The sequence below is a fragment of the Stegostoma tigrinum genome, chromosome 1, assembly GCF_030684315.1.
Source record: "Stegostoma tigrinum isolate sSteTig4 chromosome 1, sSteTig4.hap1, whole genome shotgun sequence".
NCBI classification, from domain to species: Eukaryota; Metazoa; Chordata; class Chondrichthyes; order Orectolobiformes; family Stegostomatidae; genus Stegostoma; species Stegostoma tigrinum.
Window position 1 is genome coordinate 105,599,486 of NC_081354.1, and position 21,250 is coordinate 105,620,735.

At 42.6% G+C, this 21,250-nt stretch overlaps 4 protein-coding genes across 12 annotated transcripts in view; 2 read left to right on the top strand and 2 right to left on the bottom strand.

Moving 5' to 3' along the window:
• pglyrp5 (peptidoglycan recognition protein 5) overlaps window positions 1-6,433 on the bottom strand; it is a 27,433-nt gene extending 21,000 nt beyond the window's left edge. The window contains exon 1 of the mRNA XM_059647705.1: window positions 6,307-6,433. The gene's annotated coding sequence lies outside the window, so the exon portion shown is untranslated. The remainder of the gene's footprint in view (window positions 1-6,306) is intronic.
• On the top strand, window positions 3,348-15,686 carry slc10a4 (solute carrier family 10 member 4). The gene is made up of 3 exons (XM_048544256.2): window positions 3,348-4,084; window positions 4,689-4,899; window positions 14,676-15,686. The coding sequence occupies exons 1-3, from the start codon at window positions 3,588-3,590 to the stop codon at window positions 15,198-15,200; spliced, it is 1,233 nt and encodes a 410-aa protein (XP_048400213.1). The 5' UTR covers window positions 3,348-3,587; the 3' UTR covers window positions 15,201-15,686.
• A 91-nt stretch (window positions 15,687-15,777) lies between these two features.
• zar1 (zygote arrest 1) overlaps window positions 15,778-21,250 on the top strand; it is a 31,197-nt gene continuing 25,724 nt past the window's right edge. For 2 of the 4 annotated variants that reach the window (XM_048544282.2, XM_048544292.2), the window contains exons 1-2: window positions 15,778-16,532; window positions 17,193-17,285. In XM_048544282.2, the coding sequence (XP_048400239.2) occupies window positions 15,795-16,532; window positions 17,193-17,285 (831 nt within the window). In that variant the 5' untranslated portion in view covers window positions 15,778-15,794. Of the gene's footprint in view, window positions 16,533-17,192; window positions 17,286-17,365; window positions 17,784-21,250 lie in introns of those variants that run through there. The other 2 variants (XM_048544268.2, XM_048544271.2) reach the window with 2 other exon arrangements.
• fryl (furry homolog, like) overlaps window positions 18,433-21,250 on the bottom strand; it is a 361,259-nt gene continuing 358,441 nt past the window's right edge. For 5 of the 6 annotated variants that reach the window (XM_048544223.2, XM_059647684.1, XM_048544213.2 and 2 more), the window contains one exon: window positions 18,433-21,205. In XM_048544223.2, coding sequence (XP_048400180.2) covers window positions 20,950-21,205 — 256 coding nt within the window. In that variant the 3' untranslated portion in view covers window positions 18,433-20,949. The remainder of the gene's footprint in view (window positions 21,206-21,250) is intronic. The other variant, XM_059647683.1, reaches the window with a different exon arrangement.

Genomic DNA, 21,250 nt, shown 5'->3' on the forward strand with positions numbered 1-21,250 from the left:
GACATTTCAAGTGCTCATCCAACTTCTTTTTAAAGGCTGTGAGGTTTACCACCTCAACTACTCTGCCCGGCAGTGCATTCTAGTTTCCCACCACCTTCTGGGTGAATTTTGTTTTTGTCAAATCCCCTCTAAACCTCTTACCTTTCACTTTAAAATTATGTCCCTTAGCGGTTGACCCTTCCAGTAAGGGGAATTACAGACCATTTAGTTTAACTTCAGTAGTGGGGAAACTCCTGGAATCAATCATTTCACTTAGAATTTGTTTAATTCACTCCTGGGATTTGGGAATCACTGCTGGATAAATATTTATTACCTGTCCCCCATTGCCCTTGAGAAGGTGGTGGTGAGCTGCTTTCTTGAACTACTGCAGTCCATGTGGGTAACCCCATATTGCCATTACGGTGGAAATTCCAGGATTTTGACCCAGCGATTGTGGAGGAACAGTGATATATTTCCAAGTCAGGATGGTAGGTGGCTTGGAGGGGAATTTGCAGGTGGTGGTGATCCTTTGTATTACTGCCCTTGTTCTTCTAGATGGAATTAGTCATGGGTTAGAAAGGTGGTGCCTGAGGATCTTTGATGAATTTCTGCAGTGCATCTTATTGTCATTTGTGGGCTAATTAGGGAGAGCCAGCATGGCCTTCCAAAGGCGACATCATGTTTGACTGGATTGTTTGAGTTTTTTGAAGAGATAAGAGTGTGAATGAAGGGTAACATATAAGACATTTGACACAACAGACTTATGGGTAAAATTATAGGTCATGGAATAAATAGTACAATAGCAATGTGGATGAAAAATTGGCTGGGTGATAGGAAACAGAGAGTAATAGTCAATGCATATTTTTCAAGCTGGAAGAAGGTTTCTGTTGGAATTGCCCAGGGATTGATATTGTGACCATTGCTTTTCTTGATATATATTAATGACTTTGACCTTTATGTCCAAGAGCCAGCTTCAAAATTTGTGAATGATACAAAATTCAAAACGTTTGTAAACTGTGAGGTGGACAGTAAGAACTTCAAAAGGACAGAGACAAGCTCACAGAGTGGGCAGACTGTTAAAAGATGAAGTGCAATGTAGAGAAAAGTGAGGTAATGCACTTTAGTAGAAAGATCTTGAACAGACAATATAAAAGGGCATTATTCTAAAGGGAATGCATGAGCAGAGGGACCTGGCTGTGTTGTGCTCAGGTCACTGAAGGTAGCACAGCAGGAGGAGAGAGTACATGATAAAACATCCTGGGCTTCATTAGCAGGGACAAGAGCACGGAGGTGATGCTGAACTTCTACAAAGCAGTTGTTAGATCTCAGCTGGAGTATTGTGTATAGTTCTGGGCATTACAGCTAACAGGATAAGAATGTATCGGAAAGAATGCAGAAGAGATATACAAAACGGAAGATAGATTGAAGAGGGTAAGATTGTTTATCTTGCAGAAAAGGCTGAGGGGACATCAGTTTTCAAAATCATGAGGGGTCTGGATTGAGTGAATAGAAGAACCTATTTGTAAAAGGATGGTGAATGAGAGGGCACAGATTTAAAGTGATTTGTAAAGTAGCAAATATCATTCAGAAAACAACTTATCCACACAGAGTGGTTCAGAGTTGGAATGCACTACCTGGAAATGTGCTGGAGGTAGGTTCAATCGAGATATCCAAGAGGGCATTGGATGACTAGCTGAATAGAAACAATGAGCAAGAATCTGGGGAAGGGTCACCAGGTCATAATGCTCATTGGGGAGTCAGTCCAGAAACCATAGGCTGAATGGCCTACTCTGTACCAATTCCGTGATTCTGTGACAGCTTTCTGTTCAGGGCAATTTGCTGATGTCTGAGGCTCCTTCCTCAATTGGGAACTGTCTTGGAGAAAAGGCAGAGTCCCATCCAGACACCACCCTTGGATGAAAGGAGCAGCGCAAGAGGCAAGTACCATCCACAGTCCTGGATTCAAGATTCCTCAGACAAGAGCGCATGGCAGGAACTCGCTGTTCCTGGATTTCACTAAAATCTGGGCAAGGAATTGGAATATTTCAATTTAGCGTCCTGCAGGGTGCTTTCACTCAGCTGGGGCAAAAGCAATTAAGTTGGTGCACAGTGCAAGAGGATTTTACACTTTTAAATTGCAAAAGTATACGTTATTCCTAAAAGATATCTATACATATATACACACACAGGTACTGGCGCAGTGGTGTACTGTCTTGGCTTGTAACGAAAAACAGACATTGGAATTTGATATCAAACAGAGTTGTAAAACCAATGGCATTGAGACAACATCTTTCTAACCAGCCTGTTCAGGCCGATTTTACGTTACTCTGCAATAGGCCCCGGGCGTGCCTGCCCTGGCGCCAGCTCCTGAGAGGCGCCAGTATATTCCCACTGTCGTTTCAACAAGCATATTGTGTTAACTTTCCAGTTCTATCACGTTTGAATGAAAGTTTTAAATACTGATGTTGTTACTTCGAAAGTGAATTCGTATTAATCGAGAAAGTATCAGCGTTCCTCAGCCACCCGGGGCACAATTCAGGTGTTAGGGGCATTGCCGATAACTGCGACGTGCTATTTAAATTGAAGTTTAAAATTGACCAACTTTAACATTTAAAAACAGCTTTGGAGCTTCTCGGATTGCCTCGCGGTTTTGGAATGGAAGAAGGAGTTTTTGCCTTTCTGCTTGGCGTTTCACTCATTCCTGAAGTTCACATTCACAACAAAACTGCTCGTTTTGTCTGCAGCTCCGCGGACATCAACAGCTCATCTACGTTAATTCTTTCCCTTCATTTCAAGGACGCGGAAGCATTGATCCTCCACAGAAAACCTTCCCTGATCACCAGTGGGAAACGAAATTCTCTTCCACTCTCCCTGCAAACCCTCCCTGCTCTAGGGTTAGCATTCAAGGACAGTTTGTCAAGTGCGTTAACTGGGAGGAGAACAAAACGGTCGGCCAAATGCAATTAAATCAGGGAAAGGAAACAATTACTTTCGGGAAAAGGAATCCGCTTTCTGTGATTGCAGGCTGATTGATTTTTGGTGTAAATAATGAGTGGGTTTGTGCCCTCCCAGGCAGACTGGCACAGTCACTGGCCGTGGGGTTGACAGGGTGTGGGGACACTGCATTGAGCAATTCCATCAAACTGACCTTTCCCTGAGCACCCCCCCGCCATCCTCACCCCACACCCAGCGGCCAGGCACCAAGCAGGCCGGACCGCTTCTACATCTCAGTCCATCCTCCGCGTCTTTGTCCTTCCCTTCAAAATAGAACTTGGATTTTGTTAGAAGTCTAATATGAGAGGCTTTGTCGCAATTTTGTTGCTTTGTTTTTCTCATTTGCGAAATGAAACTTCAGCGTAACTCGAAAACAGAAAGAGCCGGGAGCTGCTGAGCAGAGGCAGCGCTCTGAAAGCATTTTTAAGAAGATGCTAATCACGTTCCTTGGTTCTCGCTCCAACACGATCGAGAGCTCTCGGCTCACCAATAAAAATCCCACTGGAAGAAACCATTGACTGCTGTTCTCCCGGGAAAGTGGATTTCACTGAGCTCCTATAAATACAGCTGGAGGGGAGCTAGGGAGCCCGGGCACTAGGTATACCCTCGGTGAGATGGAAAACGACACTTCAGCAGAAAATGTGACTTGGGAAGCCCCAACTTCCTCCGCAATGTTGAATCTCACTGACTACCGGAATGGCACTGCTGTAAATGTCAGTAATGTGACTGGGGTTGAGGTGACCAGCGCCTGGAGCCAAGGAGCTTCAGCCTCAGATGATGTTGACCGTGCTCCTGTGGTCTGGGCTGCCTGGGAGCCCCTCCTCAGCCAATGGATCAATGTGCTAGTGGCGGGGGTGCTGAGCATCACCATGCTGGGCCTGGGCTGTACTGTACAAGTCCGCCAGCTCGGACAGCACCTCCGCAGCCCCGTGGCCCCGCTGCTCGCTGCCGCCTCCCAGTTTGTGATCATGCCCCTGGTGGCTTTCCTCTTGGCCCTGGCCTTCTCCCTGGGCGAGGTCGCAGCCACAGCGGTGCTGCTGTGTGGTTGTTGTCCCGGGGGCAATCTCTCCAACATCCTCTCCCTGCTGGTTCACGGAGACATGAACCTCAGGTAAGCCGCCCCTCTGCAACCAGTCACTCCAGCTCATTCCCAGTCTCCCACCAAATCCTGGTAGATCGCCCGCACCAAAGTGAGCTAAAGAAAGGCCTTAAAACATTCCCAGCCGTTTGTACCTGGGAAGTTGAGATCAGGAATGGCGTGAAGGAGCCGGGCAACAGCTGGGGCCAGACTCTGGTCTCACATCCCATCGCGAATAAGCTATCAACTCCTTGGAAATGAGACTTGGTCTCCAGGGCGGAGGAGCGGGGCCACTGGAATTAGCGGAATTATCAGTGAGGGGTGAACGTAAAGGAGTGGGGTGCAGCTGAGGGAGTGGGTGTATGAGTGTAGACAATGGGGGAGAGTGAGTGGTGTTAGTGAGGGAGGATGCAGAAGTGAAGGTGGGTGGAGGTATGTGCAGGCTGCAGACAATGTTAAGGAGATGGTGGGGATGAGTACAGAATTAAATCTTCTTTGTCGCAGAGACAGTACTGCTTGGCTCCACACTGCTTTGGGTGGAGAATGATAGTGTAGACAGTGAGTAAACTGTGGTGCTGCACACTAACCTGATGCCGCATTGTTCAGTCTAATTTATTTTGTCCTTTCTTTTCTTTAGCATAATCATGACTATCTCTTCCACACTTCTGGCCCTCCTGCTGATGCCCTTGTGTCTATGGATTTACAGCCGAGCCTGGATTAATACCCCTGTTGTTCAGCTCATGCCCTTCGGTGCAATAATTCTTACACTATGTGGCACTCTAATTCCGATTGGGCTCGGGGTCTTCATCAGATACAGATACAACAGAGCAGCAGACTTTCTCCTTAAGGTATGGTGACTGGAAAGGTTTAAGCTTGTTGAGATCGTTTGAAACCATCCTCTTTTGTTGTTCATACTATGCAAATCTGGTCAAAGAGCAGAACCTTTAGGCTTCTTCAGAATAACACAGGCTTTGTAGTGAATCATATGAAATTTTAAAAATGAATCACAGTCATTAAAGATAACCTGATCGTGTGAACATTGACAAAAGCATAAAATAAGTTTTCTTTTTAACAAATACTGTCAGTAATGATTACATTTAAAGGTTTGCCTTGCAACAGAACTGATATCACAATGATGAAATCATCTCATCACCAGTAGACTCCATTAGAAATTCATCCAGTCAGTACAATTACATAATAATTAATTATTATAAAGGAGTTTTGACTGAAGATCTAAATGGTTTTTCTAGGGTTTGCTCACATTTTAAGAATTTTTCCTTTCAAAGCATTGCCAGTCAAATTGACATAATGAAACTCCAGTCTCTTCCATTGTGATATACAATGCACATGACAAACAGATCCTACAATAGTTGAACTTTTACAGGTCTGTCAAAGAAGTTGGCTTCATGTGTTGAACACTGAGAACAAAAATCACAAATTAACAGATAATTGAGATCAGAACCACAAGAAACTCTGAGCAGATCAGGCAGTAAATGTGGATAAAACATGCAATTTTATGTTCAGGGTGTGAACCCTTCAAAGACAGTTTTGGCCAGTTGCAGTCCCACTCTGCCCACCTTACTGGGAGGGAATTACATTTATATGCTCAGATAAAAGTGAAATGTTTAACACAACTGCTGACATTTTAGTCTGGAAAGAGTAGACCATATAATTTCTTTTGTAATAATATTAAAGTGTTCTTATTGTATAAGGTGCCTAGAGATCCAAAAGACCATTTCAAACATTTCTTCACATTTAAGTAGGGGTTTGTACTCACCTTGTGTAAAGCTTAAATCATGTGAGAGAGCACATTAGCAATATTTCTATGACTATAACTGTAGTTCTCTATTAACCTCCTTCAAATGAATCTCATATAAGGTCTCAATCACAGTTTTCTTCAGCAAAAGTCTAACATTTTAAATGAAAACAAAGATTTAAGCATAGTATTATTATGTTTCTCACTGCTGTGAAATGCCAATAAAATCAATACATTTTATACTAAAGAACAGAGTTCTGGTGCAGATGGTGGCACTCTGTCGTCTGAATCAGACGGCTGTGGGGTCATGGGCAATGATCAGATTGTCTACTTAATCTATGCTGACCTTAATGCAGTTTTTGTTGTCCTTTCGAATTGATTTAAAGAGATACAATGTATTTCTGAGATTCGAGCAGTTTTTAAAATCTTACAGCACTATATTATCTTAATAATTAAGATATGAAAGTATTGTAAAAGAAAAATATGTACCACAACTTACATGTCTTTCAGGACTGTTCTTTTAGCCTGAGGTTGTTGAACATAAAAGGCAAGCTATATAATCATATCAATGCAGTACAACTGTGAACTAAAACTTCAAGTTCCTCTGACAAGACTACTTGGTTGAAACTTTGGCTTTGAGACTACTTATTTTACTTTCATAAAGTATAACCGGAATTCCTGCCCTCTGTAAAATATTTCAAATGCAGGTTTCAGTTTTGGATGATCTTGTGAAATGTTTGCTTCATTACATAATTTCGTAGTTTTATATTGTGTTATTCTCTCTTCCTCTTTATATCAAAAGATTTATAATTTTCTTCAAGGTACTATTAGAAAATCTGGTAAATGCTGCTATTTGCCTGTGGTGAGTATAAGTTTGAAGAGCAGAAATTAAATGTGACCCAAGTAAATATATTACAGAAACCCACAGGATGGCAACTCTCAAATTTCTTTTGGCAATGTAAATGGGAACTGTACTTCTGAATTAATTTATACTTCAGTCTCTTTGAGCAAGATTATCCAGGACCACGGTGAAATTACACCTGGAGCACTGTGTACAGGTTAGCCTTCAAATGGAAGGAAGGATGTACATACTGTGGAGCAAATACATGGTTACAATTCATTAGGTGGATTCCTAAAATGTTCTCTGGGAAGGGGTTTAGTAGATGAAGTCCATATTACCTAGAATTTAGAAGAATGAAAGAGGATCTTGTGGAAACATGCAGTATAACATTATTAAGAGCTTGACAGGGAGAATTCTGGGAGGTGTTTTCCCTGGTTGGATCACAGTCACAGAATAAGGGGTCAGTTCCTTACCTGTATACAATTTCACTCATTCTCTTGGAGTCAAAATAGCAGTCATAGTTGTTGGTCTTTTGTATTAAGTTAAATTTTAATGAACTTTGGATGTGAGTTTGCTCGCTGAGCTGGAAGGTTAGTTTTCAGACATTTCGTCACCATTCTAGGTAACATCATCAGTGAGCCTCCGACGAAGCGCTGGTGTTATGTCCCGCTTTCTATTTATCTGTTTAGGTTTCCTTGGGTTGGTGATGTCATTTCCTGTTCTTTTTCTCAGGGGATGGTAGATTGGCTCCAAGTCAATGTGTTTGTTGATGCAGTTCCGGTTGGAATGCCATGCTTCTAGGAATTCTCGTGCATGTCTCTGTTTGGCTTGTCCTAGAATGGATGTGTGTCCCAATCAAAGTGGTGTCCTTCCTTATCTGTATGTAAGGATATGAGTGATAGTGGGTCACGTCGTTTTGTGGCTAGTTGATGTTCATGTATCCTGGTGGCTAGCTTCCTGCCAGTTTGTCCAATGTAGTGTTTGTCACAGTTCTTGCAAGGTATTTTGTAGATGACGTTCGTTTTATTTGTTGTCTGTATAGGGTCTTTTAAGTTCATTAGCTGCTGTTTTAGTGTGTTGGTGGGTTTGTGGGCTACCCTGATGCCAAGGGTTCCGAGTAGTCTGGCAGTTAATGAACTTTATTACTCTGAAATTTACAGGATCAATCAATGATTTTCCTTGCTTGGGAAAATGCATTATTTGGGTCACCAACCATTGCTAGTGTGAATTATATCCTGTGGTTCACTTGAATCAGTCCTGCAGATTTTGTCAAGCCTGTTAAGTGTTTTTGGAGCTAGGCAGGTGGAGAATATTCCATCATACTCCTGAATTATGACTTGTGGGCATTTTTGGGCGTATTTTTCTTTATTCATTTCTTTTTTCATTCACGGGATGAGGGTGTTGCTGGTTAGGCAGCATTTATTGTCCATCCTAATTACCCAGAGGGCAGTTAAGAGTCAACCACTTTGCTGTGGGTCTGGAGTCACATTAGACCAGACCAGATAAGGATGGTATCTCCTTCCCTGAAGGGCATTAGTGAATCAGACAGGATTTGCCAACAATCAACAGTGGATTCACGGTCATCATTAGATTCTGAATTCAAATTCCACCATCTGCCATGGCAGGATTTGAACCTGGCTCCCCAGAATGTTATCTGGGTCTCTGGATTAACAGTCAATTGACAATACCACTAGGCCATGGCCTCATTCTGCCCAAGCTGGCTTGGATTTCCTCCCACAGTCCAAAGTAAGGAGATGAATCCTGTTTTTGACCTACTCTTGTTGTCACAATATTTATCACTAGTCCGGTTAAGTTTCTGGTCAATGCACGTTAGTTGCAGAGGATTCAGCAAGGATACTATCATGGCAAGATAGTTAGATTCTTATTGGAAATGGTCATTTACTGTCTCTTATGTGGCACAAATATTGTTCAGATCTCATTACATATTGACACAGGCATGTTCAATATGTAAGGAATCATGAATCATTCTGAACACTGTGTATTGATCAGAAAACACTTCCAATTCTGATCTTATGGTAGACGAAAGTCATTGCTGAAGCAGTTGAAGATGGTTGGGCAGAGGACACTACCCTGAGAAACTCCTGCATAGATGTTCTGTAGTTCAGATTATTGGCCTCAAACATTCACAAAGGTTTTCTTTGTACTACGCATTAATCCAACCAGTGGAGTGATACTCTCATTGACTCACTGCCTTTCTTGGTCAGAAGCTGCCTTAATGTCATCACTTTGTTGATTATAAAGAGTAAACTGACTGGAATGTGAATTGAAGATAACAAAGTGTGGGGCTGGATGAACACAGCAGGCCAAGCAGTATCTTAGGAGCACAAAAGCTGATATGTTGGGCCTAGACCCTTCATCAGAAAAGGGGGATGTGGAGACGATTCTGAAATAAATAGGGAGACAGGGGGAGGTGGACTGAAGATAGATAGAGGAGAAGATAGATGGAGAGGAGGGTATGGGTGGGGAGGTAGGGAGGGGATAGGTCAGTCCAGGGAGGACGGACAGGTCAAGGGGGCGGGATGAGGTTAGTAGGTAGGAAATGGAGGTGCGGCTTGAGGTGGGTGGAGGGGATAGGTGAGAGGAAGAACAGGTTAGGCAGGCGGGGACGAGCTGGGCTGGTTTTGGGATGCAGTGGGGGAAGGGGAGATTTTGAAGCTTGTGAAATCCACAGTGATACCATTGTGCTGCAGGGTTCCCAAGCGGAATATGAGTTGCTGTTCCTGCAACCTACGGGTGGCATCATTATGGCACTGCAGGGGGCTCAGGATGGACCTGTCGTGTAACGAATGGGAGGGGGAGTTAAAATGGTTTGTGACTGGGAGGTGCAGTTGTTTATTGCGAACCGAGCAGAGGTGTTCTGCAAAGCAGTCCCCAAGCTTCTGCTTGGTTTCCCCAATGTAGAGGAAGCCACACCGTGTACAGAGGATGCAGTATACCACGTTGGTGGATGTGCAGATGAACATCTGCTTAATATGAAAAGTCATCTTGGAGCCTGGGATGGGGGTGAGAGAGGAGGTGTGGGGGCAAGTGTAGCACTTCCTGCGGTTGCAGGGGAAAGTGCCGGGTGTGGTGGGGTTGGAGGGGAGTGTGGAGTGGACAAGGGAGTCACGGAGAGAGTGTTCTCTCCGGAAAGCAGACAAGGGTGGGGTTGGAAAAATGTCTTTGGTGGTGGGTCGTGCATTGGCTGGATTGGATTTGTGCTGCTTTTTATAGACAGGATATACTCAGGCAATTTTTGCACATTGTCATACATAAATGCTAATGTTGAAGTTTTACAGAAACAGATTGGTAAGTGTTATAGAGCATATTTCTTCAGTACTCCAGTTAGAATATTGTCAGATCCCATAGCCTTTGCAGTGTCCAGTGCCTTTACACATTTTTTGAGATCACATGGAGTGATAAGAATTGGATGATGACCAGAACAAACACAGGGAATGCTGGTTAAACTCAGGAAATCTGGTAGCATCTGCTGAGAGAGAAACAAAGCGAAGGCTTTGAGTCTGGTACAACTCTTAGTCATATTGGACTTGAAATGTTTCCTCTGTTTTTCACTGTACAGCTGCTGCCAGACCTGCTGAACTTCTTCAGCAATTTTCGTGTTTGTTTCAGATTTCCAGTATCTGCAGATTTTGCTTTTATTCTAGGTGAAACCTGGCATTTGTGATGATTGTTATTTTATGAAGGAGTCAAGAAGGATCAATCACTTGGCATTTCCACCTAAAAATCATTGCAAATAATTTGGCCTGGTCTTTTCCCTTCTGTTTTGGGTTCCACTAATGAGGATGGGGTTATTTGTGACCTCTCCTAGTCAGTTGTTTAATTATCCATTATGCTCATTAAATCATGCTATGACATTCAATGATTATCTATAATGCTCATGATTGAATGTCATAGGACTGCAGAATTTAAATGTGATATGTTGGTTTGGAATCACTTTGCTGTATGCATTACATGCTTCTCTTCCTGTTTGGCATATGTGATCATGTTCTGGCTTCACAAGTCTGACACCTCATTTTTTGGGATTCTGGTGCTTCCTCTGGCTTGCTATCCTACACTCCTCATTGAAGTAGGATTGATTCCCTGGTTTAATGTAATGACAACATGTCATACACAGAGATAATGGAACTGCAGATGCTGGAGACTCCAAGATAACAAAGTGTGAAGCTGGATGAACACAGAAGGTTAAGCAGCATCTCAGGAGCATAAAAGCTGACATTTCGGGCCTAGACCCTTCATCAGAGAGGGGGATGGTGAGTGGGTTCTGAAATAAATAGGGAGAGAGGGGGAGGTGGACCGAAGATGGAGAGAAGATAGGTGGAGAGGAGAGTAGAGGTGGGGAGGTAGGGAGGGGATAGGTCAGTCCAGGGAAGATGGACACGTCAAGGAGGCGGGATGAGGTTTGTAGGTAGGAAATGGAGGTGTGGCTTGAGGTGGGAGGAGAGGATGGGTGAGAGGAAGAACAGGTTAGGGAGGCGGAGACAGGCTAGGCTGGTTTTGGGATGCAGTGGGGGAAGGGGAGATTTTGAAGCTTGTGAAGTACACATTGATACCATTGGGCTGCAGGGTTCCCAAGCGGAATATGAGTTGCTGTTCCTGCAACCTATGGGTGGCATCATTGTGGCACTGCAGGAGGCCCATGATGGACATGTCGTCTAAGGAATGGGAGGGGGGGGGGAGTTAAAATGGTTTGCAGTTATTTATTGTGAACCGAGCGGAGGTGTTCTGCAAAGAGGTCCCCAAGCCTCTGCTTGGTTTCCCCAATGTAGAGGGAGCCACACCGGGTACAGTGGATACAGTATACCACATTGGCAGATGTGCAGGTGTCATACACAGTGGGTCATGAGATTATGGATAGTGGACTGACAACACCTAGTTTTCAGCAACCAGAACAATTCTGAATCTATCCCAATGAGCACAGCGATAATGCTCCATAGCACAATAGATGGCATTCTCAATGTGTCGATGAAATTTTGTCTTTCACTGTTACTGTCATGAACAAATAATCTTCAATAGGCAGATTGACAAAGCTGACACCAAGTAAGATTTTCCCTCATGTGCAATCTCTCACCAGCTGCCACAGGCCCACGGTGGCTGATATGTCATAGATTCACAGTTGTACAGCTTGGAAACAGACCCTTTGGTTCAACCGATCCATGCTGACTTTATATCCTAAATTAATCTCGTCCCATTTGCCAGTATTTGGCGCATATCCCTCTAAATCCTTTCTATTCATGGATCCATCCAGATGCCTTTTGAATGCTGTTATTGCACCAGCCTCCACGACTTCCTCTGGCAGCTCATTCCATAAATGCACCACACTGTAAGTCAAAGTTGACACTTAGGTACTTTTTAAATCTTTCTCCTCTTACCTTAAACCTGTGTCCACTAGTTGCGGACTTCCTGACCCTGGAAAAAAGACCTATCATAATTTTATTAACCTCTAAAAGGCCACTCCGCTTCCTCCAACTCTCCAGAAAAATGGCTGCAGCTTATTCAGTCTCTCCCTATAGCTCAAACCCTCCAATCCTGGCAACATCTTTTCTGCATGCGTTCAAGTTTAACAACATCTTTCCTACAGGAGGGAGACCAAAATTGACACAATATTCCATAAGTGACCCAACCAATATGCTGATGAAGGATCTAGGCCCGAAACGTCAGCTTTTGTGCTCCTAAGATGCTGCTTGGCCTGCTGTGTTCATCCAGCTCCGCACTTCGTTATCTCGGATTCTCCAACATTTACTTAATTGAAGCATATAAAATAATCAGAGGGTTAGATAGAGTGGATATGGAGAGCCTTTTTCCTAGGATGATGACAGCGAGTACGAGGGGGCATAGCTTTAAATTGAGGGGTGAAAGATAGAGGACAGATGTCAGAGGTAGTTTCTTTACTCGGAGAGTAGTAAGGGAATGGAATGCTTTGCCTGCAACGGCAGTAGATTCGCCAACTTTAGGTACATTTAAGTCGTCATTGGACAAGCATATGGACGTACATGGAATAGTGTAGGTTAGATGGGCTTGAGATTGGTTTGACAGGTCGGCACAACATCGAGGGCTGAAGGGCCTGTACTGTGCTGAAATGTTCTATGTGCAATTCCCATTATCTCTAACCAATATCTGGTACAGCTGCAACATGGTATCCCAACTCCCATACTCGCCAATAAAGTACTGAATGCTTTCTTCACTACGCCCACCTTCAAGGAACTCCTTCAGGACTTAGTCAGTAGTTGTGACACTGAGCCACTATTAGTAATAGGCAATGAAGTTCCCAGCCAATGCTTCTTCCAAATGGTTTCAAGATGGAGGAAAGCACTTAGGAAGGGTGGGAAGTGACCTCAGCAGGATGTTTCCTTGCTCAATACATGAGCAACGATGGGGTCTTCCCAACCAGATGAATGCCAGTCCTGTGACCTCTATCTCACAGTCCCAATGATAAGATAGACCTAGGGATAGTGACGTATGGGACAATGCTTGTGAGTGGAACTATGTCAGGGCATTGCTTCACTAATCTATGCAAATTTGCATTCACCTTTTCCAAAAACTCTGAGAGGTTAGAAAGGAGGACTTTGCAGGGTCAGCTGGGTAAGATGTTCTCTTTTAATTTCTGGCATCTAGGTCAACGCTCAGTGGTTTTCTTTTTGCTTAATTGTCTATCATGGTCTGATGGAACTATGTGGCTTTGGCCATTTGAGAGAGCATTTAAGGGTCAAACACAACACGTGCTCCTTCAGTCAGATGTAGGGTAAACCAGGTTAAAACAGTTTGAACTATATTCACTGAAGCTTGGGAGAATAAGGGGAATCTGATAGAAATGTGTCAAATGCTCACAGGACTAGGCAGGAAGGACGTTCCTGATGACCGGAGAGTCCAGAACCAGGAATCACAGTCTAAGGACATGGGATAGGCCATTTAGGTCTGAGATGAGGGACCAGTGAGCCTGAGGAATTCTCTGCCACAGAAGGTGGCTGAGGAAAAAACACAGGATGTTTTCAAGAAGGAGCTAGATATATTCTCAGGGCTAAAGTGTTCAAAGGCTATGGGGAGAAAGGGATCAATTGGGTACTGTTGAATAATCAGCCATGATCATATTTGAAAGGCACAGGAGACTTGAAGGGCTGAATAGCTCTCCTACTTCATAAAACTGCATCACTGAACTGGTTGGGTTGCCACAAAAATCTGATAATTTTGGGGTAACTATTACTAACCAGCTCTGAATTCCAGATTTACTAACTCATTTAAATTTCACTTTTTGCCATGTGCTCCATTTGGTCAAACTTTTACATTTTTAGTCTAGTAAAATTATCACAACACATTTCCTCAGTATAGTATCTAGAACCATTTACAGTATTACAGTTCAGGTCTGTATAGGGCTTAGCACAGCTGAAACACAATTTCTTTAACCTGCTACGGAATGCAGACATTGCTGGCAGGGCGGCATTAATTGCCTAACACTAATGTGGTTTGATGTGCCACATCAAATGGCAGTTAAGTCAACCATTACTGTGGGTCTGGGGTCATATTGTGGCTAGACTGCGTAAGGATAACAGAGTTTCTTCCCCTAAAGGACATTTGTGAGTCTGACAGATTTTTACAATAACGATACTCTCACAATCCCCATCACTGAGACAGGTGTCAACTTCAGATTTATTAAGTGAATTTATATTCCAGCAGCTTCAACTTGAATTCACATTGACCAGTTCTGACATTATCACCAACATCTCCATCTCTGCCACTTGTATTCTAGTCATCTGGTACAAAGGCATCACTTCATCAAGCCTTTTGATTTTATTCTATACCTGTTCTGACATTATAATCATCAGTATACTATGCTTCTAGGTCACTTTTGACGGCCACTACTTCTAGCCTCGTGCCATTTAGAAACGTTTTTCTTTCTTTTTTAGGTCCAAGGCTGATGTCACATTTAGAAAATAGCTGTAAAGTATTTAAATTAATAAAAGGTGTAAAAATTACATTCAGCAAACCTATTTATTTAACTATTCCTTGTCCAGGTTTCTCTATGGTCTTTGATGGTCACCCTGATACTCCTCTTCATTCTCACCGGCACCTTACTGGGACCTGATCTCCTTGCTGCTATCCCGGCCTCCGTGTACATTGTAGCTCTGCTGATGCCGTTGGCTGGCTATGTTGCCGGTTATGGTTTGGGTACTCTCTTCAATTTGCCTGCTAACTGTAAAAGGACCGTTTCTTTGGGGACTGGATGTCAAAATGTCCAACTCTGCACAGCCATCCTGAAATTAGCTTTCCCTCCCCAGGTTATTGGCGGCATCTACATGTTGCCGCTGCTCTACGCGTTATTCCAAGTGACAGAAGCTGGCGTTTTTGTTTTGGCATATAAAATTCACAGAAGGAACATAGCACCCATGGAAAAACCAGCAGACTTAGATGCTGACACAGACATTTCGTACAAAAAGCTCAAAGAGGAAGAAGTTACTGATTCATCTTATGGAGCCGTTAGTGAGACTAGACAACACGCTGTTATAACGGAACCTCCTACGAGCGAGACACAAATGTGAAAATGGACTGCAATGAAATAAAAATAGCAATGAGCTACTGCTCTTCGGCTGCAGTCCGCCAATCCCCTCAATTGATCGTTATCCCCGGCATTTTCACGTGCTCTGTGCAATCCTGCTTTCCTGTTTGGGGAAAATGAGAATGAACTACTTTGATTTTTGCATTTAATCAGAGTAGTTTGAGTACAAATTATTTTGTAATTGTTCGGCGCTAGGTGTAAATTGCTGAGAAATGACACTCCAGGACAACCACGTATCCGAATACTTTAACTGGTAAATTCAAACCTGTTAGTTAAGAACTTTAAAGAAGAAACGTGAACAGTATTCATTTACTATACTTCTAAATTAGCAGAGACTCGTAAAGTAATTTGCATTTTCTCTATAGAATAATTGGAGCCATAAGTTATAATGTTTCTTTCAGGGCAGTGTTTGTTCTAATTGCCATGTTTTGTTCGCTCATTGCTAATAAAGGTCCCCCGAAAGCTGTGAGTGGAGCTTGTTAAATTGATTTAATAGATTCAGCCAGTGGGATTTTTTTAAACTGACTGGGTGGACTATATAAATAAAGCCACGGGGATCTGGCCTTGGCCTAACATTATGGCTACGTTAGGTGAAGATGCGTTTGACTATATTTACTCACCGTATAATCCCTACTCTTACCAATATTTGAGCAGCCGACCGAAAGCTTCGAGTTGGAGACCGAGGAGTTACTTGAACAACTATGGTGACCCTGGGGAATATTTTGATAACTATCAGAGGGCGCAGCTCAAAGCAATATTATCCCAGGTGAACCCAAACCTAACACCACGGGTGAGAAAAGCCAACACCAAAGACGTTGGAGTCCAGGTTAACCCCAAAACTGATGCGTCTGTGCAGTGTTCGCTGGGCCCCAGGACCCTGATGATGACGACCATGAGGCAGAGGCGGCGGGCTCCTCCGAATCAAGTGCAGGGTAGCCCGGCCAGTATGCCCAGGAATGTGCGGTTCCGGAGGACTATGGCCATCTACTCCCCGATTGTATCCCCCAACCTCAACAGCTTCGTATACAGGGGAGAGCAGCGGGAGGCTGGCAAACAGGGCCCCCAGGAGGCACCCGCGAAACCACAGCAGGAAGAGGAAGACAGACCCGAAGGAGTGAAACAAGAGGACGCCGTCCAGGAGGAATCGGCCCTGGAGCAAGGTTCGAAGCCTGAAGAGAAAGGAGGTGAACCCACCGACGGCCTGGCCCTTCCAGCCGAGGAACCGCCTGAAGCTCCAGTAGAAAGTGAGAACGAGCCGGAAGCTGGAAACGCGGTCACTAAAACCAGCAAAAACGAAAAGCGCTTGAGATTTCAGGTGAGGTTCTTTCCCCAGCCCCGGGTTCCAGTCGTTAAACTAGCTGCCAGATCAGGCATCTGCAGGGAAACCATTCACTAGTCGAGTAAAAGACTCTTTTTCATTACTCAAGACAGGAGCTGCAGATGCTGGAAGATCTGAGATAACAAGGTGTAGAGCTGAATGAACACAGCAGGACAAGCAGCATTTCGGGCGTAGAAAGGCTGACGTTTCGGGTCTAGAACCTTCAGGAAGATCGTATTTTCTTTTCTGGAGAAGGGTCTAAGCCCGAAACGTCTTCTGTCCTGCTCCTCTGCTGCTCGGTCTGTTGTGTTCATCCAGCTCTACACCTTGTCCCTTCCATAACTGTTGCATTGCAGTGACTTGGGGCAACTAATTATGAAATCGGAAAAATAAACAGCTTAACTATTCCGTGCATCTTACATAGTGCCTTTGGGTAGTAAAATATCATCAATATCCAAACCTGTGGAGATAGTGGGATGTTAAACGACTCCGCCTTCATCCTTTTGGATGAAGGTGCACACGCTACACTGCAGCCCGTGTCCAAAACCATTGTGGAAAATGTGCAGGTTTAGTATTCAATGGTAGCTACCCCGTTATACTGGCTTGCAGTTTCCAACCTGGTATTTGAATTGCTGATTGAATCCTCAATCTTTTCAGTTTCTGGAGCAGAAATATGGATACTTTCACTGTAAAGAGTGCAACGCCCGCTGGGAGAGTGCATACGTCTGGTGTGTACAAGGTACTAACAAGGTAAGAGGTTTTTAGCTAATACCTTAATGTAGTCTCTCTTCCCCCTCCCCCTCTAAATCATAAATCTCCTGGACCGTCAGGTCTACTTTAAGCAATTTTGCAGAACCTGCGAGAAAGCCTACAACCCGTACCGTGTCGAGGACATCACCTGCCAAGTAAGTAACACAGGAAGAGCACAGCCTGTGTAGACGCTTTAATGAAAAGTGTCCCAGACTTGTTTTTTCCTGCCCATCAGACCTGCAAACAGACAAGATGCACATGTCCTGTCAAAATGCGCCATGTTGACCCGAAGAGGCCTCACCGCCAGGATCTGTGTGGGAGGTGCAAAGGCAAACGGCTCTCCTGTGACAGCACTTTCAGCTTCAAATACATCATTTGATTTGGATGGTAGCGTTAACTCCTGCGAGGACTTAAGTTAATGGAACGCAAAATACTTTGTTTTTGTCCTTTTTGGTTTATTGAAACGATCGAACAGCGCTTAAGTAAATAAAGTGTATAAAAAGCATATTCGTTTCCCTTGCCTTGACTCAAAATCGCATATTTACTTGTGGTTGAAATATTTTAAAAATGTCCCTCCCTACAACCCTGTCTTAAATACTACACAAACACTGTGGTTTGTGACTGAAGTTTGATCTCTGGAAACATCCCTCTAGAATTTAGACCAGTAGTAAACAAACCCTATAGGCTCTCCTTCCATAGCAAACTGGTGTTCAGCTGCGAGTCAAGTTCTTTCATGACTGCAAAGGTGTAAAAGATCACCCATTTAGATTAAATGAAACGTTAATGCAGTCTTCAGTCAAAAAAGCTTCCATAGTTTCTAACACTAGCTAAATTTCTGTAGCTATTTGCTAAACATGGAACTTCCCACTCTGTCCATTAAAAAGCTAATGTACTGTCATGCAATACAAGTGATCTGAGCTAGTTTTTCTGATTTCAAACTAAATTGTTAACTTAGGCTAGTACTTGACAATATCATAAAGCACTGACAACACAGCTCCAGCAGGCATGCAATGTTGGTAACTTTAAAAACCTTAGCTTTCAATATTTCTATTTCCTTGCTTTTGACCAATACTACTTCTGTATGTTACTTTACCTACACTGTCCCAACTTTCCTTACACACCCCCCCCCCCCCCCCCCAAGCCTGAGTAGACTTAGCGCTAGCAGCTTTTTCAATTTGGCATTGAAATGGGTCACATAGAAATGCTTGAATATAAGCAGAACATGAGTCAATCAGGTTCCTTTGCAAACTTTTTTCTTAATATGGTAAGTGTCAACTTTAGCAGGGAATATAGTTAGAATTGATTCTTTGTTTTAAAAATAAAAATCATGCAATGGGTTGAGTTGCCCTAATTATTTTAACTGAGATCAATTTGTGGTGTAGAAACACTTGATCGAAATATCCATAGCTAGAGACAGCAAAGACCGCAGTACTTTTCTAGATGAGCATATACTACGTATCACATTCTTTACCATAGCTAATATTAATTCTTTTTATGCCCATGCACTTTTGTCAAGGTGGATTTTTAATTCTTCCGTACAACAGAAGACTGACAAAATGTGTACTACAGTTGACTTGTCAACTTTAGTACAGGAATCAGGGAAGGTTCCCAGGAGTTATGTGGATAACTCACTTCTCCAACAGCTTATGAAGCACGAAACACAATTGTTTCATGATTACATGTAGGGTGAATTTAAATGTAGACAAAAACAAAACAGTTTAAAATCCATGCACAGAAGGGAATACATTACAGAAAGGACAAAAACAACTTCATTGGAATAATGGGAAGCATGATTAGGAATGGAAAAAAGATGTCATGTACATTATAGTCAACAAAATGGAGGTAAATGTAACAGCTGTTGAACTAGCTGTTCATGTTTGGATAATGAGTAATTATCTCCAAGAGGAGATCACAGTAAAAGGGAACTGTAGTACAGTTGCTCACTACTTTAGCTAAAGCTTGGCAAATGCCCCTTTGATTATAAACAACATACTTGGATAAACCTGTTAAGACAATGTTACCATTTTTCACCAGCATGTCCACTAAATATTTAAACAGCCAAAATACCAAACTGCCAACAAAATAATTTATCATTGAAGAATGATTACAGTGATTTGTTAATTTGCTATGACTGGTTACAGAGCCTTAAATTATTGTTAACTACTGTTTGCAGTCTGATAGCATGCACAGTGCCTTAAACTCATACAATTCATCATAATTATTCCTGGTCTATAATGCACTTTTTTTCAAAAGGCAGATGCTATTAATTAAACAGTACATTCTATGCTCTATGGTATAGAGCCCAATAAGAATCACAGTGGATAGGACAGATGCATATTATAAGCAGAGGCAGGTACACCGTCAGTGGGTGATTTTTACATTCAGTTTCTTTCCCCACAGAAAGCCACTGCTGCAAACAGAATCACAATTATGAAAGCTGGAGATTTCAGTCTTTCTGAGTATGTTGAAGGTTGCAGACTCATCCTTGACTTTCTTTCCCAATAACGAAGGAAAAATGGTCCCGAAGTTCAAACGAGTAGACAGAACAGTATCTGCTTTTCAGAATTATCTGTAAATTCACAGACTAGAGAGACAGCAGATAGAGACTCGTTACCAGTACTTAGTTTTTTTTCTTTTGCATTAGTTTTATACACCTATTCTCACAACAGTGCAATGCACAAATGTACAAGAAAAACAATACTGATTTTACACTATACAGGTCTAAAATATTTACAGAGTAAAATAAGTTAGGTGAGTTCTCCTAAAATTGCTAGGATGAAGCACTTTTTATTTCTGCTGCTGTTCAGTTTTGAGTACCTACAGGAATATTTTTGGTTAGATACCACTGGTATTTATAATGATCACTGATCAGAGAGTATCTAACGTACACTGAACAGTAGGCAAAAATAACAGATGTATAATTAGTTTACATTACTGAGTGAAACTCAGTTAAATTTACCTGTCAAGTATCCTAACTTTTATATAAGATTCTCTACAGCATACTATGGATCATATTAATTCTAATACAAAATAAATTTCCTCAAATTTTTTTTCAGGCATGCTTTGAGACCTTATGAACTATTAACATTTTTATACTCTAAAGCCTGCAGTCAGTTTGTCCTAAATCAAGTCTAACAAATAATATTTTTACCATATGGAAAGTGGCATTAAATAGTTTATGTAAGAGTTTGTCCATAGAAACTAAGAAAAAAAAGCTGAAATATTCTTGTTGCCTTGAAGCCTTGCAGGTTATTCAGCCTAAAGCCACTTCCCAGATGAGTTTAGCATCATTCCACCTGCTACAGAGAGCCTCAGTGTCACTACTATACATTATTACAAGGGAGCTGGGTTGTCCTCAGAAAATGAAGGATAACATTTTTCTTCATTCCATGCCCTTTACCAGAAAATGGTTACACAGTCAATCCTAAACACTTTGTGCACATGGAGTGATTTGCTGTTTAGTTCCATACAGCTATTACCCAGTTCAATTGGTTTTAACTGTCTATCATCTGGTTTCTTCATGTGCGTGACTATATTTTTATAAATAGAGACAACCTACAGCTTGTTCAAAAAAACTGAAGCCAATGTGAGGGATGTGATTAATATACATGATGCACCTTCTTATCAACACTGAAAGGGATGAAATTTGAGCCACTGCTGTTTCTTAAAATCCAGGTCTTTGAACATCTGAAGCTGATGTCTTTGCCAGAAGCTGGTATGACTGCACTGTTCGGAGAGACTCACGAATCTGCAGATTCAGTTCCATCAGTTTAGAGCAGACCTTGGATAAGTCCTGGTTAGACCCCACCACCGCAAAACTGCCAGTTTGACCCAGTGTTTGATGGCGGAAATAAATATGCAGGAGGGTTTGTACTGGATCATCATCACAGTTTCCAAAAATGTCATTGGGCCATCTAGCTCTATGGAGAGAGGGGAGAAAAAAGGAAAATAAATGCATAGGTATT

What these genes read in the sequence shown, in the direction of transcription:
- slc10a4 (XM_048544256.2), top strand. Translation starts at nt 3,588, where the DNA reads ATGGAAAACGACACTTCAGCAGAAAATGTGACTTGGGAAGCCCCAACT. An exon ending in CACGGAGACATGAACCTCAG is followed by an intron (nt 4,085 to 4,688) that starts GTAAGCCGCCCC and finishes TCTTTTCTTTAG; the next exon opens with CATAATCATGACTATCTCTT. An exon ending in CAGCAGACTTTCTCCTTAAG is followed by an intron (nt 4,900 to 14,675) that starts GTATGGTGACTG and finishes TTCCTTGTCCAG; the next exon opens with GTTTCTCTATGGTCTTTGAT.